The sequence below is a fragment of the Numida meleagris genome, chromosome 1 (genome assembly GCF_002078875.1).
Source record: "Numida meleagris isolate 19003 breed g44 Domestic line chromosome 1, NumMel1.0, whole genome shotgun sequence".
Classification (NCBI taxonomy): Eukaryota; Metazoa; Chordata; class Aves; order Galliformes; family Numididae; genus Numida; species Numida meleagris.
The window spans coordinates 50,819,730-50,847,588 of NC_034409.1; the positions used below are offsets into that span (position 1 = coordinate 50,819,730).

Below are 27,859 nucleotides of genomic sequence, written 5' to 3' on the forward strand. Positions count from 1 at the left end.
ACGGAAACACACCCAGTGCAAACAAAGTTAAAAAGCTATTTTTTCAGTATATATGTTTCTTAGCAACAACTTCCGTATAACATGAAAAAGTGAAAAACTAGAAACTAATTTTTTTAATTTTTTGTGTTTAAATTTAAATGGTATGTGTACTTGCTTCACATTGTCTTTCTAAGTTGGCGTTCATGATTCAAGTATTTCAAGAGTGATATGTTCTCTTTTTGGATTCATATTCCAAACGAAAAAACTGAAGTTATATAAGGGAGGCAACTATGTGCTCAGACAGTCTGTCAATGACCCACCTTTTTTTTCTCTCTCCGTTTTCTTTTTTCCTTTTATAAATGTATTTATTGCAAGTTGAAAAAAACGAAAAGGTCAAGTTAGTGCTGCTGCTGTTCCAAAAAAGGTCACGAGGTCAGAGTTGAAAGTTCTAAGTTCAGATTGAATCCGACCCTCCTCCCAGAAGGTCTCCAGGTAGTAAGGGAGCAGGGCTGCCCATTCTGTGTGGATCCTCTACGCTTGGGACCCCCCACAAGCTTGAAGAATAGTTTGGGGGCCCCCACAACGAAGCGCCAGTGAGATCACCCCCACTGCTGCCGCCGCCACCACTGCTCCACTGCCCAAGCCCTGTTGACCCACCAAAGAGATTCAAAGCAGGTCCAACTGGATCTGTCTGGTTCTGTCCCGTCTCCAGGGATTGCCAGCCTGCCGTGGGTGCACTTGGGGTTGCTGCAGGTGTAGGGGGCTGAGCTTGTGCCAAAAAGCGACTAACCTCTTCATCTGTGGCGAACTCAGCCAGGATGGTAGTGTTTCCCAACACACACCTGAAAGATGCGTGGAAAAAAAAAATAATTAGACAAAGCTGTTAGTTAAGGGAAGGGATTCAGAAGGCATAGAAACAACACTATTTGGTGGCAAAACCAAAGCAGAAATCAGCTTGCCAGAATGGAACGCGCACAGAAAACGTCAGCCATTCTCAACAGTGAAACTGACTCAAAACACGAGAACTTCCATTTTATAAAGGGCAAAAATCAAATACTCACTTGTTATGTCTGCAACAAGAGCTTTCTGTATTTAAGCTAAAGCCCTGAACATAAATGCAAGGGCAATGAAAGTACGTATACTGTGTAAATAAAATGACACATGCACATACGCTACCATTCAAATAGAACAGAGCAAGGGAAGTTTAAAAAGCCCAGGAAGTTACTTTTGTCTCAAAACCTCTCACATTTTCAAAACACACTAGAGCCACAGTGAATTCAAAAAGGCTTAAGAACAGGAAAGTGAAGAACTGTAGCTTTTCACAGGAGCTATTTCAGGTACATCTCAAAATAACAGCGGATTCCTGCACATTTGGGTGACACACAAGAATGATCTAAATTTATTCATGAGCTTTCATAAGACGGCCCAAACTGCACAGCAATTTGCATACTGGTCACAATTCCATCCTGCTATCTGCACCCTCTTGGTTCTGCATTTACCAGTTTGTGCCAATACTTAAGATAAATGGAAGCCACCCTTGTTTCTCATCTCCCGCTACCAACGAATGAAAGATTCCCTTCAGAAACACCTGAAATGAGCTTCCAAAGCACAGCACTGGAGAGACATTTTGTGTTCATGACTAGTCTAACAGCAAAGGAAGGACAATGGGATTTGCTCACATGTGCAGTGCAGTCTGGGCCTTGGCCGCCTCCTGTTTGGTGTTGTATCGGATGAGAGCGGTGCCCTGGGTCAGGTTCAGATGGAATGTCAGCAGTGGGCCATGCTGCATGCAGATCGTCCTCAAGGTTGACCCATCAATCTGTGGAAGAACAGCCAAAATTGAAGAGACGTTAGGAACTATTTCACTACACATGCTTCAATCTTAACAGCCACAATCATTAAAAGATAATCTGCTCTCACAGAGGAAAATAGGTGGAAGCAATAGAAAGAAAGCAGAGGTGACAGGATTTAATTTTCAGACAGCATCTTCGTATGCCTGAAGTTCTCACAATTACAGTGATTACAACACTTTATGCAACAAACTGACTTCTCTTTTCAGCTCATTCATAGCTTGATTCGTCTTCCCCTCCTCGCTTTCTTAATTTGTCACTATCCTTACATTGCCAGGTTTTCCAGTAATTGTAGACAGGCTGTATTTCTCAGCATCTTCAGCCATAAGGATTTGTGCCAGAAGAATCAGAATTTGTTAGTTTCCAGCACTTTGATGCCAGCAGAATTTAGATCAACCAGTAGGTGAATGTTCTTTGCAGAACTGGAAGTCTCACCTCTATAATAAGGGGCTTTTTAACTTTTATTTTGTTGAGTTTTGTTGGTAGATTCTTTTTTTTTTGTCTTTGTGGTTTATGAAACAGTAAGTCACAAAAACAGTTTGCCAAGCCCAGCAATGTTCATTCCTCCTGATGTTTTCACAGCAGCTGTTGCCCACATTCCTTCTTGCAGCATAACAGCTTCTTACCTCCAGGAACTGCTGTTCTCCAAGGCGTTCTGTACAGACAGATTCTGTTCCTTGTATGCCACAAGAACATGCACACACAAATGGGATCCGTATGTACAAATACTTAAAGGAAGTGTTACTTTCTTCCTTCTCCCTTTTCTCCCCTATTATACAATACAATCTCAAATGAGGGAAAAGAAAGTTTTATGTGGGTATAAATATGGGCACAGTTAAAAAAAGAAACTGGAGATACTGCCTCTGAAATCATGCTAATCTTTTACCTCCTCCTCTTCAGTGTATCTGATCCACAACAACAAAAGGATTTGCTAGAGAAGGTACAACTATAATCTGCTTTTCTATTAATTTGAATACCTTCAAAAAATATTTTTACTCCACTAAATGATTCCTAAAGTAGCATTAATCTAACTTGCACAGGGCAGGGACTTAGCACTGTGCCTCTTCATCACACCCCTACCATTTCCTTCACATTAAGGAAAACAATCCTTTCTATGAAAGAAGTGTAGCTTGCCATTTGGGATGATCCAAAGGAGACCTCAGTCTTGCACAGTGATGCCTTCTTAAGCACGGAAAATTACCCTGCTGAACAGGGAACTCTCTGTCTAGACCTTCAGGCACTGCTGATAATCACACAGGTTTTTCCTAAGCCTTCAATACAGACTAAGTGGGATTGCTGAAACCATGATCTCCATAGAATTCATTTTGAAAGGAAGAGTGCTGAGAACACTTTTTCAGGAATAACCTATCTAGACTGTTTTTGGCAGGAGTGCTGGAAACAGTGTGGTTTCAGAACGGAAACACCAAAGTGAAAGCTAGCAGTTACACCAGCATTCTTACATCCCAAAGAAGCAGTCTCTAACTGCTGCAAACCATTCCACATTACGGTCATGCAACTTTTCCTCACTTCTAAGAAAAACAAACCTTTCTGTTCCAATACTTTCCTTAAATGCTAGGTAAGAAAAGGCTAAGTTAGTCAAGTAGAAAACACTGAACATCTTGAAGTTAAATGAAAAGATTGCTATAGAAAAACCAATTAGACTACAGCCCAGGTTAGTAGAAACACATCTCACGTATGCTGACAAATTTGATTCTGCTACATTTTATTCACAAAAAGACAAGTCAAGAGCCCACAGTTCAGTTACCTCAGCAAAGCAAACAAGTTCCCAGAGACAGAAACAGAAAATACCTGTGGAGTGAGATTGTGAAGAACCAGCCAGTAACTAGGACGAACTGAGCTACCATCACTCCAAGTAGATGCTGCAAACAGGAGAGAGAGCAATCAACAAAAACCTTTGAAAAACCTTTTTCTTTACAGGTCTTTCAGTCTCAGACAAATTCAGCATTATTAGCCCTGCTAACATACGAAAGCTTAATATTTGGTCCTGACAAGAAAAAGCACATCTTCCTTCCCATTTCATATCAGGATCCGCTTTTTACTGGAGTTCATTTCCTAACAGCTTCCCATCAACTCTCTTTAGGTTTTGAAAGGCCCTATGCAATAGAAATTCCCTTCTTGCAGCTCTTAGCCCTCTCCACTAATCTCTTGCAGCAAGACCTGGGATTCTCTCCCCCCCCGACCACCTCAATCACTGACAGTAAATTTCCATTTCAAGAACTTTAGGAACTTTTTTTTTCCTTTTACCAGGCAGCTGCAACTTTCTTTCCTCCAAACCATTAGTGCTGTAAAAGGCACACTCCTCAGGTCTGATCAATGGCGTTATCAGATGATTCTTCTCACCAGAGGCAAGCCTTGAGTCCTGTGCCCCCCAGCCCCTGACCGATCGGGGTGCTGTGCTGTTCCATGGAGATGATGGTTTGGGGTTGGTCAGGCCAGGAGGCGGGCGAGGCAGCCCTGTAGTGTTCCTTGAGGAAATATGGTTTTTCCACATCTTGTTGGAGAGATGAGTGGGATTGTGTCCTATGGGATCTGGGGACCATGTTGATTTGTAATCACTGAATTTTGCTGGAAGATTGAATAAACGGTATGCATTAGAGAAGCCTAATAGGATTCAGCAAGCTTTCAACTACAGTCTAACTATCTCAACTATCTCAATCACAGACAAGCACATAGCACAGAATCATAAAAAAAGTTAATCTGCCAAATCAAAAAAGCTGTGACACACGTAGTTAATCTTGGCTTACTTTATACACAATGACCCTCATCCCCCACTCAAAAAAAGGATTATTGTCTATGTTAATATAACTTACTACAGTATATTTAATTATGAACAACAGAAACATCAAAACCCGTACTACACTACTACATTTACATTTCATTTGAGAAATCTGAGAATTTCCTGCGCATCTGAGTGCTACTGACTTTTAATACTTAAAACTGAACCTTCTCAAGGCCCCAGACTTGCAGAGAACCGAAATGAGTAATGCTCTTGGTCTACTAAGCTAATGCTACCTGCTAAAGATGTCATTCAGTAAGATTAACGCTTTCTCATGCAACAGAAATGTCATTATAGTTTGCACAATGATAACACATGATGAAGGACATTTAGCTATTTGACAGCTAGTCTTTAAACCATCTTGACAGCATGCACTGAATTTATCCTAGAAAATATTACCAAGTACCTATTAGGAGAAGAATAATAGCAGGTGTCCCTCACACATTTCAAGAAAAAAAAAGTTAAACACTCCCCCAAACTTCACTAAGTTATGGATATTTACAAGCTCATCCCCATTGATTGTCCTTAATAAAGTACAGTGTACACTCTCCTATATCTCTTGACATTGAGGGACATTTATCACTCAGTAAAAAGAAATACATCTAACTTGAAATTGCTTGGGTAATTTCCTTTTTCCTTGCTCTGTAATCAGAATCAGCAAACGGACAAAATATCCTAGGGGAAAAGGCACTTGAGCCATAAATTATCTTAATCAGAATTCATTAATATTTTTCCAAATTTATGTATTAATCTTTATTTTCTAGCAAAAGGTAGTAATTTGTTTGAAATAAGAGATTAAAATCCATGCTAACAATATGCTAGGATGTCACAAAATAATACGTTTGAGACTCAGGACAATAAAACTTAGAACAGGAAGTAAAGGCACACTTTGCTTCACATTTGGATCACTGTATTTCAATGACAGTAACCGTCAACAGTACTCAGATTTCAAGCACTAACCTATGAAAAGGTATCAAAGTGCTTAAAAACCTTGTTCACTAGACCAAGTTTGTTTGATAGATTTGTCAATTCTAAATCCTTAATTCAGATGACCTGTTTTCCAGCTGTACAACACTGGTGTGTAGTTTAACAAGATGTGGAGAAGACATGATTTATGGCAGGCAGTGGGTCTACTTTCTTCAATTTAGCTATGACTTCAGTATTTTTTTTCCTTCCTCTCTTCTCTGTATGTGCTAGACAAAAGTAGGCAGAGCTGAGGAAGCTGATACGTGTCATTCCTCTAGCCAGGCTATGAAAGAGAAATTGTTTATGTAATTGGAATCCTGCATACATGTATACTGCTTCAAACCAATGTGATGCCACAAACTGAGAAGAGAAACACTATTTTTCCTGAGAGGTGAGCAGGATTTTCAATGTGTTTTGCAAAGATGGCAAGTTACTGTATGAACACCACTTTATCCCAGAAAATAGAAAAAAAAGTGTGGGACAGATGCAGCTCTCAGCTAAGTTCACCAGTTCTGCTATCCACACACAATTCTTCAGTTTTAAGTAGTTGGCAAAGACAATGATGTCTCAAAAGAAAAACATACTCCAGCATTTATAAGCTCAAAATCTGAATAATTGTCTGAAACAACTATTCCAGAAATGTGTGTAGAGACCCTTCTTCACAAGACAGCTTTGGAGACTGTACTCCTTGATGCAGACATTACTGTCAGCAGGCCAACCACTGAAAGATCTTTGCCTAACCCCTGCAGTCCTCTGACTAAAAATTAGTTTCTCTCTAGGTCTCAGGGAAATACGAGCGCTATAAAAAAGCGAGGAAAAAGTGCTCCCTCCATAGAAATCCGACACTCCAAATTTAAGACGAATAAAATCACTTGCTTTATTACTCACCATGTTCCTTACCTCATAAATACAGGAGCGGGTATTAAAAAAAAAATTATGATAGCTCCCCCAAGCCTTGACATGCCAATGGATCATATTTACATTGTTTTCTCTCATATCTACTGCCCACTGCTATCCTGTTCTTTAACTTGCGTAATTAAGAACGTTTCAATGGGAGAAGGGCAGGTGAAGGGATTTTCGTCTAGTTTCTAAAGGAACTACAACAGAATATTTTATTATCACAAGGAAAATGATCAGACTGGCTAATCAAATTATTATTTCCAAACTTCATGAGGAAACATCGAGAAGGGTATTTCAAGGTGGAATAAGGAGTAGGAATTAGTGAATAACTAATTCTAGTTCTGTCCAGGTAAATTTTGGAGCCTGCATACCTGAAGTGCTATGAACGTTGGTGAAGGAATTGTCAGAGGCACTGTAGGGCCAGGCACCAGGTGAAGGCAGCGAGGTGTTGAGGGAAGAATTAGACCCTATCAAAGGGAGAAAGAGAAAGAAAGTGAAGAGTAGGCCAGTTTCAGAGTTTCAGTAATCCTGTTAAATCCTAAGAAAGTCATGATTTGTACTGATGTCAACCTTTAACATGATACACAGTTGTGGCGCACAGGCACACACACTTCCTTCTTAGTCAAATGCAACAGGCTTATCCCATTACAACAGGAATATCAGAATATTCTCAAGTATCAGACATAAATAATCATATGCCAGTTGTTCACTGTTTTACCTGTGGTGTTGTCCCGCAGAAGTTGGTGGTCAGTATCTACAATGGGAGATGTGGCTGTCCCCCCCAGCACACTTCCAGGGGTCACGTAGGGGTCAGATTCAGGGTCAATGTTTTGTATACCTTTCCATGGCACTCCTGGTTGGAACTCTGGGACAGGAGGAAAGGAGGAGTTAGATGCAGACAATGGAATGTCATTTACTAGAAGTAATTGTGGAGGATATTTTAGGAGGATAAATAATTGTCTTCCACACAGTTCCTAAAAAAAAATCAGATTTCTCTTAGATAAAATCTACTTTGTATTCCCTTCCACAGAGCTATTTCTAGTATGTGAATACAAGTCAATACTGCAAAAGAGCTGCAAGTGCATATAGAGCTCCTTTGACTTTTCGGTTAACCAAATTCAGATGAGGCTTCAACAGTTTTAACCTTCCTTAATACACTACATATCTGCTAAGATATTTTCTGTGCCTACAGTAAGAGCCTGTAAATGCAACACTGGACGCTTTGCACTGTAGGTACACACACACTTTATGCATTACCCATCAGTACTGAAGTAATGCTAATGTGAGATACCAACAGTGGTACATACATTCGTTGATATTCTTCATACTTTGTATTGAAGACAGAATATGCTTTAGTCTCTCAACTATAGCTCCATGAATGTCAGATCTTTAAGACATTATGCCAAGTTACAGAGAGAGTATGAAGAAAAAAATTCCATTTAAGAAAGATTTGTAACTTGGTTTCTCCTTCAAGTAGACAGATGTTCAATTAGTAAAGTTCTGTGGGCAATTCTGGAAGCGATGGTAAGAAATTAATAATGCCAAATACAAAAACAGAAGCTTCACAGGTACTGCGTAACAATTTGGACGTGTGTGAAGGAAGTGCATGGTGACAGATTAATCACTTGCAGATACAAATGCAGAATATGGAATGATACCTTCATTCCCAAGCTGAAGTTCTGAAATAACTGATAAAAGAAGATCTGGGTGAAATGCAACAATATACATGGGAACCTGCCATGGAAAGTCTCATTTCAGCTGCTGTTGTAACGATGCAGCACAGTCTCAACTACAGCTACGACAGATAAACACAGAAGAAAATGATAGTAATGGTTCAAATAGCTGGCATAAACAAGGGCAATAGTAGATTATGATATTGCAGTGGCAGGAGATTCTCAGAGAAGACATAAGAAATATGCTGATGGGTCAGAACTGTGACCCATCTAGCCCAGTATTCTGCCTCTAACACTGGTAGGAGAATTCTTAGGTACAGAATACAAACCTGGCCACTACTGGCAAGCCACAGCCATCACACTCTCTCAGCATTTCGATTAAGGGTGTCAAAATGCCCTCTCTCAGCTAGCACTTGCTTGTGAACACATTTTCCACCACTTTTTCAAACCGTCTGTAGAAGCTCCAAAAGCAACACTACTCATGTTCACTACTCAAGATGGAAAAAAAAACCCAACATTCTTATCTATGTAAAATACATACCCTCTTAGCTCCAGCATCCGTACCACAGCTGTAGCACTGCAAGTGTTGCAAAATTACAGTTCGGAGTTTACCTTACCCACTGCCTTCATGATTTTATAAACGTCAGTCATTATCTCCCAATTTCTTCTAACTCTACAACATAATCTAGGCCAGCAGGTATCAATATTCCCAACAGTATGAACAATCAATCAGCACTATAACCAAGAGCGGAACATGTTCAGTTGCTGCCAAAATACCGCAGTCTCCTGAAGATCACCTTACGCTTAAGGACCACTCAAGGCAGATTCTCAGGTATAGTCAAAAAGATTTTCTCTGTTCCAAGATAAAGAGTCTATAAACATAGATTAGGATACGGAATGGATGCAGGTAAGATATATCCAAGACTCAGCTTTGTCAAGATGCCTGTGAACTGGTGAGACTGAAAACTAGTGCATCGTAACCTCTCATCAAAAAGTTAAGTCAAGGCTCTGAAGACCAGGAATACTGTATTGCTTTTAACAACAAACATATCCTCTCCAATATAACGTGGTGTGGAGGTGTGGAGACATTAGAAATGAGGCATCCGATCCCTGACTGCAGGTCAAATAAATATCACTGATTAGGCTGCCCTCCTTGCTGTTCATAAGATCAGCTAAGTAAGCTGTTTTGAAGTCGGTCTGGAGCGGTTTGTCAGTTTCACTGCTCTGCAGCTTTCTGGCAGGAGGTACTCATGCCAGTACTTCAGCTGTACTGGTGTGAATGACTACATTTCTTAAGTGAGTTCTATATAGAGTATTTTGTGATAGGCTGCTAGAAGAGTTTTCTTTCAACTTCAGCATATCGACAAATTTCCAGACTATCCTTTGGGAATGACAGCTACCCTCGTGGGCATCCATGAACAGTCCCTATAGGCAAACTCTCATATTTCTAGACAGTAAGGAAAACACGAAGTACATTTCTCCAATGCTATCTGTAAGGATCCCCCCTCAAAAGTTAAAACACAGGATTATTAGGAAAACCATCACAGATGTAGCCAGGCCAATGTGCCTGGAGTACATAACTGTACAATTCCTCTATGAAAAATAGCATTATCTAGGTATGCAAGCTTGTGTGACAAAATCAAAAGATGTAACTCTCATCAATGCAGCAAAACTTGCTCTCACCTCCGGCTGTGAGATCATTTTGACTGGGCACCACTTCATTTATCCTACTGCTGAACAAATACTGCTCTCCTGAATGGCAGAATTTCTGCAGTAGATGGCATTCAGTAGGAAAATGTGAAAGCTGTGATCCGAGTAAATGTTGAATGACCACTGTGCACTCACTCAAAGGAAACCCACATGCATTTCAAAAGGTTCCCTCTTGTAAACTCATTTTTTTAACAACTTGTTTGTCAACACTGCAAAGAAAATTTCTATCTCCACACCAGGATCTGGCAGTGGGCCTCATCTGCAAGCTTAGACAGATAAAGGACCCACAGGGTTAAAATAATCTTGGATCTTTATCCTTAACCAGGGCTGTTGATAAGGTAGATCATGATTATAGGTACATTTTCCTTCCCAAGGATGCCAAAAAGCTAACAAGGCCATGAAACAGTTTAAATGGATGATGGTTATGGGACAGTAACATTTGTCCCTGTAGTCTATGGACCTCATGAGAGAGAGAGAGAGAGAGAGAGAAAGAGAGAGAGATAACAATAAAGAGGCAACTACATAAAAGCCACGTGACAAAACCCACGATCTGTTACATGAAGTCCACAATCACAGTCAAGAGCTATTCATTTATACAAGAGATAAGGGATGGTACTCATGATCACAGTGACAGTTTATGTTCAGGATTCATGAACTCCAGCTATCCTCTCTCAGTGTGAGACAGTAAATAACAGCAAAAAATTTACATATCACTGACAGCAGGACTGCAAACATCACTAAGGAAGCTCAAAGTCACCAGTCAGGGACAAAGAGCAGCTACTCCGTGTCTTGCTTCTGTAATAGAATTCTGGTACCAATAATCTTGTCAGAGCCAATAGTTGCTCCGAAACCTTGGAACACGGCAGAGCTGATACTCACATCCCTCTCCTAATATCTCAAGCAGTACTGTGTTTCTCAGGAGGTATACAGGGGAACGCTACTGAACTTGGTTTTTTTTAGTAACCAATGAGCCTATGAGACAGGTCCTGAAAAGAATTAAGCCTAGGGGATTTCTGGCATTATGAACATTAATTCCAGTTCAAGAAACCCTGTATTAGCAGCCAGGCTGACAGCAATGTAATGTAAATACACTTTTACAGAAAGCAGTCAGCACTCTGAAAAGTTGTAAATGTGCAGACGTTGTTGAGGTAGCTAATTCTTTAACTGTGTTACCTCATCAAAAAACATTTTCTTACCAGAGTTAGACAGTGAAGGTTTCTCACATTAAAAGCTTTAACTACTTTTTGTAGGCTTCCTGCTGTTCCATATCTGTAGCATGTATTTCTAGGTTTTTTAATACAAGGCCTGTACTACTGGTTTATCCAAAAGATGTACCTGTACCTTTACTTCTTGGTGCTTGAGTGGGTACACAGCAAAGGATTAGCAGCAAGGAATGTTTACTTAGAATCCAAGAGTCTTCCAGGCACAGAAAAATCAATGCTTCCTGCTCCTTGCTGAACAATACTGGTGATTAATCCATATAACTACAAGGGCAGCACTCTGCGTTTAATGACTCTTTTATATAGATAATCATGTGTTTAAATACATACATATTTTTCTTAGGTATTCTTGAGTTTTCTAGTGGACAGAAAATTCTGCCAGTGAAACTCTGCAAGACTTGAAGAATATGCTAGTGCCTGTAAATCAGAGTGAAACTTCTACTCAATCTACAAGACTGTGGAAAAATACTGAAATATGCTAACACTCTTCTATCCTTTACAGAACACAAGCAAACATGAGCCACAACAAACACTGTATAAAATGCATATGCATTTTATACCAATACTGCTGGCAAAAGAAGCCTTGTGCTCCACTGTGAATCATACTCGTACATAATTCCTGAAAGGAAAAGTCTGTGTATTGTCAAGCAAAAAAGGTCAGGAGGGGAAAATCCTTTTCCCACCACCACAAAAAGGTAGCTTTTCTATCTTCTGTGTTCTGATGCCATACTATCCATTAGAATTTTTAAATCCCATGTCAGCCTAATACAACAGAAGTAAAGAATGAATACAAAAGCAGGGAGCGAGTATTATGCATTTTATGGACAAATGTTCAGATGAAAGCTTCCTTAAGTGTAAAGTCACACAACTACAAGGGTTCAACTAATACAAACAAAATATTGATCAGACAATTCACCAGCCAGTTCATATTTAGCTCAGCCATTTTTTTTAACTGGAAATTCAACGTTTATGTTTTAATATGCAGGACACTTAAAAAAATACTCTCCTTGCAGTGGTTATTTAAGAATTTTGATGAGGAAAGGTTCCAGCACACCTACTATAAAGGTGGGACATAATCCCTGCTCTCATGTAATACCTGGAGGCCAGCTGGCGTTGCTGGATTTGCTTCCGATCTTGTTTGTCGGCGGAGATTTGGCAGGTAACCAACTATCACCAGCAGGGCCTGCATGGCCACCTAGTGGGTCGCCCTGAATTATGTCAAACTGGTTGTAGGGCGATCCTCCGCGAGCCTTTCCAGGGGGCACTATTGCACCTGAAGCATAAAAAAAAATATATATATTCACACTCAGGAAAGGTAGGGGTCTTTATGAGAATACGGAATGCTAAAACCAAAAGTAGCTCGTATGCACAGTAATGAGGTTACATGTTAACTAGCTGGAAGCAGTTACACCTGAGCTATTTCACCTCTGGTGAGATGATACTGCAAGAGCACTCCCAAAATAACCAATCCCCTCTCACCATTTTTGTGCATATTGGCATCTTGTGAAGCCACAGAGGGCAGCCCTTCCATCATAGTCCACTGTTTAAAGCGGGATTCTGTTCCAGCTTCTTTCCCTCCCACCATGCCATAATCCATGCCACTTGAGCCAAAGCCTGTGAAACAAAACCAAAAACCATTAACATCTGCTGTTTTTTATTTACAAACTCTCAAATGGGGAGGCCCTGCGATTATAAGTAAGGTAAAATTCATGCATTAACAAATGAAATGTTTGAAAAGTAACTTTAAAAAAGCCTGATAAGTTGGCATGCCACTTAAGGTACACAGTGATATGAGGTTTGTATAATAAAAATTACAGTTTCATCAAGAGCTCACGTTTCTTGTAACCTTCGCTCTAGTGATTACATGTAAATTGCTCATTCCATGGGAGTACTCACCTGAACCGTATCCAGGTATTTGTCCTTTGGTCTGTAAGTCTGAAAGACCCACATTCAAAGGATTGGGTACCATGCTGTCTATATGTGGCTTAGGCCCAACAGGGTGGGATGGTGAATGCTTCATGCCAGGCTGCCTCTGCTGCTGCTGCAGGGCGGCACTCACCATACGAGCAATCTGCAAAAATAAACAAAAATAAATAAATAGGGATGATACTGAAGAAATAATTTGAAAAAGATTCAAAGGCCAATGCTCCCCGTCAAGTACAGTGTTAGCACACTTTATACTTTCACAAGATTGACAGAAACAGTGCCCCACCTGTTGCTCCTGCTGTTGTCGCACAGCTTGAGATAACTTCCTCTGGCTCTGTAACAGCTGCTGCTGCTGCTGCTGCTGCTGCTGAAGGAGGAGCTGACACGCCTGCAAGACAAGTGGGGGTGGGAAGGGTGAAAATTCAAAGCTCTTCAAGGGAAATCTAACTGCCAGGAGCTGACCACCAGCCAATGCTTTACTCAGAACTTCAGTAGAGGTGAACCATTCCTCATCCCTCACAATGAAATAAAATTAACAACAAAAGCTTTAGAAAAGTGTTATCTCCTTTAATTTTTTCTAACTTTGCATCATGCAAGAGCGTCATCACTAGTACTTGCTCTACTGCCATCACTGAGACTAGAATTCTGAAGAAAATTTCATTAAAAATCAGCCAACTGCTTTTGATATACAAAGACATGGCTCAGAATCATTACCAACCCACGACAACATACACAATAATTACACACGTCTGTTTAGATTATCTGCTGGCCTCTAAGAGGGCAGTATTTTCATGTACAGCAAGCAGGCAATACTCGTGCAAAAAAGTAACACAAGATCAGTAGAACAAAACAGAATGACAACAGATGTAAAAAGAAAACTCAGCAGACAATTTGCAAACAGTCTGTTTCACAAGATAACTAGCTACTTACTAATTGAAACTGGGGAATCTGCGGAAGCTGGCTCAGCATGGCAATCTGTTGAGGAGAAAGCTGGGGCCCCACATTGAAAAGACCTGGATTCAAGCCACTGTTGGGGAACTGTTTGAGCATGGAGGCCGAAACCTGCATGGAAACCAATTACATATCCTCAAGAAATACACTGCTACAAGATAAGATAATGAAATGGAAGTATTTGTATAGAGAATTAGATAGGACACCACTCTTAAGTGGTGTTCTGGGAAAGACATTACAGATTTCTTAACACATGACATTTAAACATGCACAGTCTATGGCTTGAGCAGAGTGAATCTCACTTGATTGACAATATACAATATTACATGTGCAGATGCAGACACACACACACACACACACACAAAGGTTCCTCCCCCAACCAATTAGTTGCTAGAGACCACACTAGAGTAAAATCCTGATATATATGCAGCTAACCAGTAATCACAGTACCGCATTATCACATTAAAACGTACTGCTTGACATGGAAAAAGAAAGGCATTCAGGCAGTCACTGTAGCAAAGAAACAGTGCCTCACAGAAAGAGTTAATTTCTGTGTATGCTGAATAAGCCATAGTAAAAGACAGGAGTAGGCGGAGAAGAATCCCCCTATTTCTCCCTGCATATTTTAGTTGCGCAGGTACTCTAGATAACCTCCGAAAGTATTCACCAAGTGCAAAGAAAAGGTAAACTTGTGCAGCTGGAGAGTCCAAAGTCTTAAAAGTTCTGCAACATAACTGAAACACAAAGCTTGGGACAAACCTGCTTGAAGAAAATTAAGCAGTTTGTCACACTTCAGAAAAAATTTCATCTTTCACTTGAGTTTTGTTTTTAAATACTTTGCAAAACCTATGTAAGACACAGGATTTCTAAATTCACCCTGAGGTTTTAAAATACTGGTAAGAGAGCACTTACAATCCAACTGCCTTGGAATGACAGATGGCTAATTCTTCTGCAGAATTTCATCTCTCAATGAATTTAAAATTCATGGTTGCAAGTGGTTAAAATAATTATCTATGTCTTTTATTTCTTAACATCAAATTAAGACTACAACAGTTTCCTCAATGATGTGCTCTGAAGGCTGTAGCTCCCTCCTTTGCTTTCTTTTTTCTTTTCTGTACAAGTAACCAGTTACTTTAAATTCCTTACCTGGGGAGAAAGAAATTGGGGAGGCACTTGCGCCCGGATATTGGGGGAAGGATTTAGTGGCTGCACTGGTGTGTGCATGCCCCTCGATTGTGCTGTGCTGTTTCCAAACAAACCATGATTGCCACCCTATAAAATTAAAGCAGTAGTGAGAAGAATTCTTCAGAATAATGGGTTTCTATGCTACTAGCTATTTATAAATGATGAGGCATGTACTGACTTAAACAGAGTATTGTTCGAATTACTGAAATGTTTGCCCTAAATCAGTAACATTTCACCTGCATTAAGACTGCTGCACTATATTTTCAAGATGCAGGCTCTTTCTCTTTTACGTTGAAGAGTCATATTCATCCATGTATTTCAAAGCACGTAACTAAGTGTGTGTTTTGTATTTTGCATACTACATGTTGGGAAACAGAAACCAAGTACAAACAACACGCTCAAAAAACATTCCACTAGATTGAAAGTATGGTAAGACTGTCAGTGAGAATTTTTGGCCATTGTTCCAGAAAGTGAGGTACTTTGTCACACTAGGTTGTCAAGGTATCACTCAAGTCCGTTACTTTCACTGCAGGCCTTCCACTAACAAATTAGAATTCAAAACTTTCAAGAATTTCCTTGTGATGTGAAATATTCAGCATTCTGGACTGAGATTGCTTTTTTCCTTGTCTTTCTCCTTATTAAGTTAAAGAGTAGGTAAACTTCCAAATACAAAATAAATATTTTTTCTGCTAGTGATTTTTTTCTTAAGTAAAAAGAACACTCACTGTTTCTTTCAATTTTTTTAATGAGAATTGTTTCCTGTTTTTTAAGGAACTTCTGCACTAGTAAATCCTACTGCACAAAAAAAGACCAAAGAGAATTTGTCATTATATTCCATTATATCCGACTCTTTCAACAAAACCACAGGAGATGGTATGGACAGTCTCCTCCATGTGCAGTTGTGTGCTGTTGCTTCTAAAAGCTGAAGCCAATGCACTCCTCTCTCATACTCTAAAAGTTCCTTACATGCCATGATCCTGTCCTTTCCTTTCCAAGACCTTCAACAACTCCTCTTTTCCATGGTATACAAGGACCCCTCGATCCACAGCTGCTTCTGTCACATACTATGGCTTCTAAACAGCACTTATTTTTACCCCATAGCCATCGTTCTATTCTCCCTCCCCATACAAACAACACTGCATCCAACTTAAGTTCATCTTTCTTCAAATCTGAGGTCTTGCAGGTCTTCTGCAAAACCCTTCCTACCCCTGTATGCCAGAATTTCACTAACTTTGCCTCCCTTCTGCTGTAATAATGTGCATCCAACACTATCCTTTTGCTAAAACACAAGTCTCTCATTCTACTTCTGTACTGGTAGCACTGTGGACTGCCTCATTCACCTACATTGCATCTTCTCAATACATCTTCTCTGTCAGAAGCAGCTCAGGATTTCATACTGAGCATGCAGCAGGATAGACAAAACAGAAAAAAAAATCCTAAGAGACAGAAGAGCTTGTATTCTGGAAAGAACTCACTGGGATCAACTGCATATTAAAATTTTCGAGAAGCCTGAAGTTGCTGCTACACTTTCCAGCTTTCTCTAAAGCTCAGTGAACTTCTGTATACTGAATTCTAGAACATGCCTACAAATTCTGGATTTAATCTGATGTTCAACACTTACTGCATCACATAGAAACAGAGAGACAACACACAAAAACACCATCATGTCAGGCACGTGACTATATAACCTAGTCCGGTTGTAATACTCAGTTCTATTCTTCAATTTCCTAGCATTCCTGCAATGTTTTCTCCTTGTACGGTGCAAAACACAATAGCAAGGAATTATTCCAACTACAGTCAATCACTTCATTTTGTCCCTGCCATTCCTCCATGCACAGAACAAAACCATTGCTACGTCAACCATTTTTAAGGGCTGCTAAAATCAGTCCTTTCTGCGGTCTGTAGGGAAGGAAGGAAGGAACAGGCACTATCCAAAATGTCTGCAAAATTTTTAAAGGCACATTTATACACATGAGGTTATTGGGTAGTCTGGAAAAACTCAGTGTTGGGGGCTGGTGGGGCAAATCAACAGCCTCTAACTAAAACATCAATATACAGTTCTTCACTAACTAACTTCATGACTTCTGAAAAGTAAATCTGTCTTGCTGCTCTACTGTGATTCAGTAAGTAAGAGGCCAACAAAGCCAGAAATAATACATTTTGATGACAGGAACCAAAGTGGGTGGTTTCATATAACAGAAATTTCCGTTATTTATTTATTTGGTAGGAAAACAAATGCAAGCAACCAACTAACCAGGATTAAGCCCAGGTTGCAGCCATATTAACAATGCATCTTATAAGGTGGCCTGCTTACTTGTCTAGCAGCGTAGTTTTGGGGACTGAGCCCTGAGCCGATTGCTCCAAGGCCGACGTTGGATAGTGTGGAACCAGAGGGAGACAGCTTGTAGCTGGGAGAAGGGGAGAAGGGAGAGCAGGGAGCCTCATCCCCAAGGCACCCATCTTGATTGGAGAAAGGCAAAGTCAGCTGAAGCCAACAGCAGGAGTTGGTTAGTGAAGCAACAGAATGCAAGAGGAGAAAAAGAGGGACGGTGAGTGACTAGGAAGAAGCAAAGTTAATTTGTAATAGCAATTACATGGACAAAAGTTCCGACTCAAACGATCACTTAACAATTACAATTTTGGTTAAAGGATATGGTCAATATATCCCTCGAGTTTTCTTTTAAGAAAAACATTTCGAGAATTCTGTTGCACTAGTAAGGCTCATTTCTGACAGTGGCTATTACCACTACAGAAACAAACAAATCTTCAGTTAATTCCTAATATTAGCACACACCTATGAACATAATTTATGTTTGGAAAGCATTAGGTCTGCTAGCGGTATTTATTAAATGGGCCACCAGAGGGAGTTGACAAAACTGTTTTTGGCCTGTTATACCAAAATGGAGGAGTTTTAAAAAACATCAGACATTAACATACCTACAGAATTTTTAAACATTTTTTCCCACTTTGCATGTGATAAATTGTATTTAAAAAACAACAACAAACATTCTGAATCTATTGGACAATCTCCAATTCATAACGTGAAGCAATTAATATTGGGTAACAACAGTGAAAGCTTCTACTTCAAATAGGCAAGATATGAAGGAAAAGCTAACGTAACATACAACAGATGTCACAGAGAAACAGATGTCATACAGAAGCTCACAGCACACAGACATACAGCAAAAAGGGTTGCAGAATTTAGAAAGGGTGTTTCCAATAAATCACAGACATGAAAGCAGAAAAAAATCTGGAAGACTGTGATTACTTATGTTTACTTAGATCTAAAACCAATCTTTTACAGCAGATGACTGTAGTCAGTAACCAAAAGAATCACTGTGATGAAACCTGTAATGAATTTCATTACTACCAGTCATTTACCCTTCCAAGAAAAACAAAAGAACTCCGTTGTCAATTAAAAAAAAATCTGTTATAGAATAAAAAGCATTTTTCTACCTAGATAATTTAGATTGTCTGTACATACCTGACTCCTCTGTTTTATAAACACATTCATTCTACAAACATAACTCCCTCACACCTTTTATTGTTGAGTTCATCCAGGGTTACTGGATTTTTAGCACTTCCAGAGGAGCAGGATTAAAACTAGATAAATTACAATCAACCTCTGTATTTGAGGTACTAAAGATATTTCTCTCACCTTCTCAAAATAAGGCCCACTGTCTGTGGTTCCCATGTCTTTGGAATTAGGTGGACGGAACCCAGATCGATCCTTTCTCATTATGTCATTAAAATCCCCGAGATTCATGGCTCGTTTATCTACCTCAAACTTCTTATCTGGGAGACCACCTGTAGAGAAGAGGAAAGAAGACAAAATTAGTGCCAATCATATCCACTGTCTTTCATGACAGCATGTTCACAGCCAAAGACAAAAATCGTTAAGATCAGATTTGTCTTAAGTATCTCTTGTATAAATCAGATTTATCTTACAACTTAGCATAGTAAATAGTTCCTGCTAAAGGATGAAGAAAAAATAAAAGAGGAAGTTTCATTTTTAAGACTGAACAAACCAATTTAGGGAATTTAATTCAAAGCATTTCTTGCAATTTATGTACAAGTTAAGAATAATCTGGTCAAAATTCTCCTGCAGTAATGTGAACTTAACCCTTGAACAACAATACACTTCCGGTCTAGCATAATTTCCCTGCACCAGAGAATCAATCTCTCTCAGTCTGTATGTAGCAATTATACAGCCGGTAAGAGACACTCTTCAAACAATCTCTTCAAGTCTCCTGACATTGTTTACTGAGTAACCCAGTGAAGCATGAGAAAGAGATGTTAATAACAGTTGAGGAAACTACCATATGCGGTGGACAAGACATCTTTCTTTATAAGTGTATCATCAGCCAAAGAAAGCTGTCTGCCTTACATACAACTGCTGTCAAAGCACAATTCTTTTCTGCCATGTGTGCCACTTGTATCAGATCACAGAATCACAAGGTTGGAAAGGACCTACAAGATCATCTACTCCAACCATCCTCCTACCACCATTACTACCCACTGAGCTACTAAATCATATCTCGTAGCACCTCATCCAGATGCCTCTTGAACACCACAAGGGATTGTGACTCCACCACCTCCCTGAACAGACCATTCCAGTGCCTGACCACTCTTTGACAGAAAAATTTTTTTGCTGTATTTAATCTAAATCTCCCCTGGTGCAACTTGTGGCCATTTCCTCAGGTCCTATTTGTTGTCCGGGAGAAGAGGCCAACCCCCTCCTCATCCCAACCTCCCTTCAGGAAGTTGTAGAGTGTGATGAGGCCTCCCCTGAGCCTCCTCTTCTCCAGACTAAACAATCCCAGCTCCCTCAGCCGTTCCTCATAAGACTTGCGCTCTAGACCCCTCACCAATTTCGTTGCCCTTCTATGGACACGTTCCAGGGCCTTGATATGACGATGAACAGCGTTATGCTGAAGTAGATGGAAAACATCTTAATTTTAAAATATAAGCAACAGGGTAGAACCGAGCTTTATTTGTATTTTCAGTTTTAAATAACTATGTTTAGTAGAACAGATGGCCTTTACAAGAATAGTTTAAAAAGCCTGTCGCCATATTTAAGCAAAACTTACAACTTTCAATAAAGGAAGCTGGTGATGGATATGCTATCCTACCTCTGACAAACACTGAGGTCTTTATTACATACAGCAGACAACTAATGATTGTAAAATCCTGAAAATACTTACCTTCTCAAAAGAGACACTCAAAGGCAGTACCTCTTGTTAATGTCCAATTGCAAACCGTTAATATTTATAGGTCTGTTACTGCCAAGAACCTATGAAATCAGCCACTAATTACATGGGTTTTTCTTTTTGGTATAGCCTTGAGAGTTGATCCAGTTTCATCTTCTCACATGACTTCAACATCACTTATCACAAAAACAGTGATCTACCACCTGTGCAGTTAGCAACCACACTTACACACAAGCAAATATAAAAACTCAAATCCTCTAAATATAGAACTGTAGAACAAGTTAAAAGTTCAATGATCTTCATAAAAGAAGACACTTCATCAGATTGTTTCTCCCCACTACTAACAGCTCTAAGAGACGCTGTGAAAACTAGAAACTGAAACAAGAGCTTGAAAGACCACTTTCATGCCTCACAAAGAAAAAAAGCTATTAAGTATATCTCCCTCACCACACGCACACAGCTTAAAGGAAAAGAAAATCTATCTATAAATGTATATATATGAGAATCAATGTGGTAAAAAAATGTACAACCAGTGTGGTAACAGTAGTACTGAAAAAAAAATTTGAAATATGTTTTCTAATTGACCACTAAAACTAAAACATTTGAAAGATACTGGTTTTATACTTTTGCCATTAAGTCACAATATCCAAGACTACTCAGCAACCACACTGAGTTGCGACACTCAATAGCATATCTGGTTACAGCTTTGTTATGTATTTACAATAGAATACAGTATGAACTGCATTTGAATCAACAGAAATGGAAATGAATTTCCCAGTCTTTACAGATGATTTGAAAATTCCATGATCTGCAGAAGGTACAGCTAACATATTAAAGAAAAAAGTGGCCGTCAAACAGAATGAAAATTTAAAATATTAAGCGGTCCTGACAAGCTACTTACTGTAGCATCAAACTTCACATCTCAGGACTATTGTCAGTAGATAAAAGTTGCATCCTATTTCCTATTTTCAAAGTTCAACAAGCTATCTGTTGAAGAGATCTGATAATAAACAAATACGGAAGTAAATCTGCCTCAGGCATTCTACTGATCCATCTCTTCCCTCTCTCGGTCAGTACAGTACCTTGCAACCAAAGCAACATATTTTTCAAACAAGACTGAGACCCACAAAGTAAGAATTACTATGGCAATTACTATGACAACTGGACCTATTTTAAGACACATGATGATCACAGCCAAGTCACTCTGTGCATACAAAAGCCTACGTTTTCTTTGATACATGTGGTCTCCAAGCACAGATTTAATGGATTTCAATGCACATTTATCCACAAACTGGGAAAATACTAAGTTGGAGTTATCTGACTACTAAAGCCTGGCATGTTATAATGTGACCAAAATCTAGTTGAGGAACGAGAATACCTGATAACTAAGTCCAACTTTTGAGGTTTAGATGTAGATATAGCCTGAGCAAACAGCTTAAACTTTTCACAAGCAACAAACATAAGCAAAAAGATCAAAACTTCAAAGCAGAGAATAAAGTAACACAAACGCTGTAGGAAAGTCTCAGTTACATTCTTACTTTTGGAAATGGAATGCAAACTAGAATAAACACATGTACACCTGGGATCAAAGATGTCCCCATTAATGGGCATGTTAAAGAAGTGCAATGTATCAAGATAATGCAATCTTTCTGCAGCATTTTCAAAGGATATTCTGAGTGTCTAACACTCTTCCTCACAAGGTCTGATGACGTTTAAGATCCCTAAGAGCAGAAAGTTTCAAAGATCCAAAGGCTTATTTTGGAGAAAAAGAATAAAAGGAACAACAATCAGCATAAGCCAGGCTACTTAAAGAAACATTATACAAGCAGAGTCTGAATGCAGAGGCCAAAGCAGAGAGACAAGAAGTTCTGCTATTTTCCCCATTAACTATGTATTACTACAAAAAGAGAAGGGGTCCTTAACTGTGAACAGGAAGACAGAATTTGTGGAAAAAGGAACTTCCCCTTCATCCTCTAAAAGGCGTGATGCAGCAGAAAAATATACCTTTTAAGAAAGCAGTACTTTTTAAGCCAAGAGATACTGAAACTCTTCAGATTGCATTAGAATACTGAAACTGGAGCCGATACTAAATGTACGCCTTGATTACTGCAACTCTACAACTTCTCTACCAATGAAGATTACAGCATGTTCCAAATAATCCTTTTTTTTTTTTTGGCTGAGAAAATCCCAACTACATTAGTGGATATGATGCTTACAACAGTGGCAGATGCTGTTGACAGTATGGATGCATAGAGGGTCAGCATCAGACCAGATGTCTTACAATGGCCACTTATACACACATACAAAACTGAACTACTTCATTCACTTGACTTTAAATGGACTAAGTCTGTCTTTCTAAGTAAGGACATAGGCAACCTTCCCGCTCCCGTAGACTCCAAAGAATCAAAAACTGAACATAGGAAGGAGACCTCCTTCCTGTTTCTATGTATCTAAGACTGTGCTGTGTATGTTTTTATCTTTACCGAGTCTTCAAAGGACTCAATAAAAAAGAAAAGGAAAAAAAGAAACAAATTGGATTGTTTCTTTTAATATATACGTTAAGAATCTTCCAGGGAATCAATCAGCTCAAATGGCAGAAGAGTTTAGAAATGTGTGGTATTTCTACCACAATACAATGTCAATGACTATTCAGAAACAATCTGGAGAAAAACAGAATGTAAAACTAATTTGATTTCAAGAACAAAGAAAATATGACAGTTTACTTTGTAGACAGTTTGCCAAAGAAAAAAGCCGTGGCGAATTCCAAAGTGATTAAATAGGATTAGGTAACACAGTTAATCCAAGTGGTCAATTCAACTCATTTAGGTTCATGTTTTCCCCATGCTCCACTTCAGTTAAGCTGTACAGGATTTGCAGTGAGGTTATCAACAGGGAAAAATCTAGTTCTACTGAGCAAATAGCTCGTAATAACCTGAGGCAAGCAACTGAAGAAATCACCAACAGATAGTTTTTTAACATGCATCACCTCCAGGGACCTAAGCTAACTGGGATGTCCTACTGCAAAGAGCGACAGGAAAGAAGGACCCTCACTTTCTTGACACTAACACTGAATATGAACTGCACAGATCAAGACAGTCTTATAGTATGTCCCTTCCCTGAGTTACAGTTGTGTTCTGCACAGGTATACATCCCTGTCTAGCATTCCAGCGTTGGCTGTGTAAGTATTCAAAGCTTGCAGCCAAGATACCAGATGGCATCTATTACCGTGTCTGTCTTCCATGAGGAGCACTAAAAAGTAAGGATCAAACCTCTCCAAAGCAGAGCATATCATTTACATAAAAATACTACATGTGGTCTCATATTTCAAATGCATTTAAATTAAATTATACACACCTACAGACAAGTCCATCTTATTGCCTGGAATGTCCTCAGTTTGACTCTGGAAGAGAAAAAAAAAGTCAGTCCCGACTCCTTTGGAACACTGAGGAATGTTTCTGAAAGAAGCCCCTGATGGTTAAAGGTGGAACAAAGGAAAACCATGTATGTGTCAACTGAAGTTTCATTCTAAACTAAAATTTAACACAAAAATTCCTGATTTCAGTCTAGGCACACCTCACCCCAACTCCTCAACTCTGTATGCAGCGAGTTTACAGAAATGAAACCAGACACACAACACATGCAACAGACAGAGAAAGATGGATAGACAGCTGCTCCGTGACATGAACCTCTGTCCTCATGTTCCAGTGGTCAAGGGAAGAAACACTGAAAATAGCGGCTCATCCTCATGACCCGTCAAGTCATCAAATCTTGAAATGCACTGCCAAGTTACTCTCTAGTTCGCAGTCTGGGACAGTGTGTTCCCATAGCTTTCAGAAGCATGTATGGTCTAGCAGACTCAATTTGAGCCTTGGAGCCAAAAGTCTTTACAAACTAATCCTAGCCCTGTTAGTGACAGTTTGTGCAGCCCTGGCTTCTCACAGAATCTCTCCATTACGGTCTTTTATTAGCAAGTATTATTACTCCTGCATCACAGTATTACAGTTGGTGCAAGATTCTGTAAAATATTTGAGAAATGGACCATGTCAGAAGTTCCTAAGCATTTTTGTATGTTGGTATTTTTACAGTACTACTTAGCAGATTGGTCTTTTCTCTCCATGACGTGCTCTTCATTTATTCACCTTTCTACTCCATCCTTAAGTACCGTTTTATATCGAGCTCTTTCTGTCCTAAAAAAGGACCCTGCTGCACATTATTTAGTAAAAATAATTAAGACACAGGGTTGTAACTCTACTTCTCCAACAGATGACTGAGATTCAGAAACTTGAAGAGTGCTGGACAAATCACAGATGTCTGATGATACAGCCATGAGCTGAGACCTCTATCTTGAGTGCTCTAAACAGCATGTTATGAAAAAGCCCACCAATTACAGCTGTCATAAAGCAGCTTTGAAGAGCTGAAGTTTGTGGGTGGGTTTTTTTTTTTGGTTTTTGTTTTTTTCAGAAACCATTCTTAGTAGCAAGAAGTTCTGAATATCCAGCTACTACAGATATTAGATCAATACGCCTACAAAGCAAATGCAGGTAAGAAGTTACACACTGTAAAATGAACCACCATCTCATTAATTTAAAACGTACTGCTTTTTTACAAAGTTGGATTTTATATTCATAAAAATTCACTTACTAGCAAGCCCATATTTGAAAACTGTTTGGATATAGGGTTCATCCATGAATCACTATTTCCTCCTTTTAATGAGCACTAAAAAGAAAAAAAAAGACACATTTTTAAAGCACTTTTTCCATTTCTTAAATTCTGTTTTATCCCTGGGATGCAAAGTGTTGAAAGAAAATCCTGATATCTGAGAAATTTATCTCTCTAACAAACTGCTTTACATTTTTACACAGTTGGAGATGTTTATGAAATACTTCTTTTTTTTTTTAATAGAATTGCACATTTCTAGGTATACTGAAGCAGATGAATTATTGCTGTGTAGAATGCTTACCACAACTCCAGTTTCATTTTAGAACCTGGAAAACTTTGCAAATTTGATTTTTTTTTGCAGTTTAATACATTCTTTAATCCATCACAAACAAAGCTTTTTCCTTGGCTTTCCTCCCATCAGTATGGGTTCTCTTTCATGGGCACTGTGCTGACCTGGTTCTCAATCTGGCCTTACTGCAATGTGCAGGTAATCAAAATCAAAACTGAACGCAGTTAGTTAGAAATGATACTGATTTAAAAAACAAAGACAAAAACTGCACGGATCCTTTGGTGGTCAAAATAAGAGCTTTAAGTAGAAAAAAATTTGTGAGAATAGTTACTGCAAAATAGGAATTGTAAAACTCCAAACTATGCCACAAGAGTATTTCCCCGTCCTTGGAAAGTGCTCTGCTCTCACCTTTTAAGTCTGCCCTGAATATCTGAGTAGAAGTAGACAAAGCTCAGCCCTTCTGATATTAATACAGTATCAAATGTTATAGAGAACTATAACACGTACACAAGCTTTAGAAAGCAATTCATTTAGGACTGTAGCCCAGATCCTGCTCAAGGCCAAAATTTAACAATAACAAACACAAGTCAGACCCAAATCCAACAGTCAATAAAAACTGGAGTGCATGTGCCAGAGAGTCTATGGATTCTGAACTCCAGCAGGCTACGCAAGCAGAACAGCAGCAGTTTAACAGATGTGCCAACAAGAGAAGAGCAATAGCCCTGAGATACTTATTGCTCAGTTTTGTTTAGCAATGGCTCTGCAGCCTTCATACCAAGAGAATATGACACTTTTTGGCAGACCTACTAGTCACAACAGGTGTAACACATTAAAACAAATCCAAAAACCTCACATTTTTTATGCTGCTCTACCAGGCACCTCTCTAGCTGAACTCCATAATACCTTTCAGAAGAATAACTATTAGAAATGCTCTAACACATCAGTCATACCGCTTTCAGACAACACAGTAGTTATGAATCATTCGAGTGTTTTACCTTCATTTGTGTTTTCTTTCCTCCTTGCCCCCAGCTTGTTGAGTTGTGGGAGGAACTGCTTCCCTGAGAGCCTGCTGTGTTCCAGACTCCTCCCTCCTCCTCCTCTTCCCAGCTGGAATGACGTGTGCCTGTCACTGGCCCATCACTCTCTCCCCAGCCATCTTGCATAGATTTAGAACCTTGAGAAGAAGAAAGAAAAGCTCAAAAACAAGCCCACAATACCATGGCAGCAGGTAACTAGGTGCTGCAACATTAGCTGAAATTGTCAGAATTGCAGAAAGTCAAAACCAGAAGTGTATTCACTCCAACAGCTGTAGAAACTTGTGTATGAACCCCACAATCCAAGAGATCTGGTGGCATGCTAGCATGTCACATTTTGCAAAAATTTTTAAGCGACATTAAATCTTTAAAAGAAATAATGATCAAAGCAAACTCCTCTCTTGCAACTACAGCTGCATTTGGACACTTTGAAAGGCAACCTATTACTTTCTTGTTTAAGTGCAAGACTCCAAGGACACATAAGAAAACAAAAATCCAGAGGGTGCTGAGGTCTCTGGCTCAGGTGGTTTGTGAATTATTTCCTTTCTTCCTTCAAAACTGTACCACATTTCCATCACACTGAACCCTTCCACAGAACACAGAAATGAAGAACTTAAAAGAACAACATCTAAGCAGAATCTGAAGGAAAGGACCTGACACTGTGCTCTGATATATGCAACACCAAAACTAGTTTAATCCCTCAAAAATCTCTTAGATTTCTGGTCTTAACAGTGGCACTAAAAAGACTCATTAGCAGTACTGTTTAAACAGAGATACCATTACCAGAAGGTTATATCTATTCCATCACACAAACTCATGCTAAGGGCTTCTTGTCCCTGTTGGCTTCTTCTTTTGGTGTTACTCTCTAATAAATGCTGTCAGGAAACTTTGAATCTGAAGTCTACTAACAAGCCAACAAGAGCCCAAATCTTTATCTTGTCTACTGTCCAGCCATTCTCCTTCCAACTGCAACCCCTCATTCTGTGCATTTCTTCCCTAAGCATTCATCTCCTTTAGAAACAAACTCCACCACCACCACCTTTCTCTTCACTAATCCTTCAATTGTCTGAGGTTTGAGAGTGGAAATGAGGAATAAGAATGTAGCAGGAAATCTCAATATAAATAGCAGTCAGGAAATGCAATTAATCTATCAAGGGGAACTCTGCCTCTATCACACTGAAGTTAAGTACAGCAGCTTTTCATGGCAATTTAAGAGCTACCTTAAACTTCACCATAAGTAACAACTGAACTACTCCACAGGAAACGTAACCTTTCAACACACATTCGTGTACCAAACCTCAGGCCTCCTCAGCCGCCATACTGGTCCAAACCTAAAAATCTGCCTCTTGATCCTTTAATCATGCTACTTACACAGAAAAGGCTACAGGCTTTACCTTATTTCCAGCCACAGTGTTTAAATATAGTACTATGATCCTGGTTTTAACTACGTGACCATAGAGAATTTTCTGCATTGACAGCTCTCAGGTCTGAAACACTTGAACGTGAATCT

General features: G+C 39.3%; 1 protein-coding gene across 7 annotated transcripts in view; it reads right to left on the reverse strand.

Annotated features, from left to right (window-relative positions):
* Positions 17 to 27,859, reverse strand: part of TNRC6B (trinucleotide repeat containing 6B) — a 76,405-nt gene continuing 48,562 nt past the window's right edge. For 3 of the 7 annotated variants that reach the window (XM_021384668.1, XM_021384674.1, XM_021384664.1), the window contains 16 exons: positions 26,311 to 26,489; positions 25,009 to 25,083; positions 23,722 to 23,767; positions 18,816 to 18,964; positions 15,119 to 15,244; positions 13,952 to 14,083; positions 13,308 to 13,409; positions 12,992 to 13,166; positions 12,575 to 12,709; positions 12,192 to 12,368; positions 7,211 to 7,357; positions 6,864 to 6,959; positions 4,095 to 4,415; positions 3,639 to 3,709; positions 1,659 to 1,798; positions 17 to 821 (listed from right to left, as the gene is read on the reverse strand). In XM_021384668.1, the coding sequence (XP_021240343.1) occupies positions 434 to 821; positions 1,659 to 1,798; positions 3,639 to 3,709; positions 4,095 to 4,415; positions 6,864 to 6,959; positions 7,211 to 7,357; positions 12,192 to 12,368; positions 12,575 to 12,709; positions 12,992 to 13,166; positions 13,308 to 13,409; positions 13,952 to 14,083; positions 15,119 to 15,244; positions 18,816 to 18,964; positions 23,722 to 23,767; positions 25,009 to 25,083; positions 26,311 to 26,489 (2,459 nt within the window). In that variant the 3' untranslated portion in view covers positions 17 to 433. Of the gene's footprint in view, positions 822 to 1,658; positions 1,799 to 3,638; positions 3,710 to 4,094; positions 4,416 to 6,863; positions 6,960 to 7,210; positions 7,358 to 12,191; positions 12,369 to 12,574; positions 12,710 to 12,991; positions 13,167 to 13,307; positions 13,410 to 13,951; positions 14,084 to 15,118; positions 15,245 to 17,471; positions 17,643 to 18,815; positions 18,965 to 23,721; positions 23,768 to 25,008; positions 25,084 to 26,310; positions 26,490 to 27,859 lie in introns of all 7 variants that reach the window. The other 4 variants (XM_021384676.1, XM_021384669.1, XM_021384683.1 and 1 more) reach the window with 3 other exon arrangements.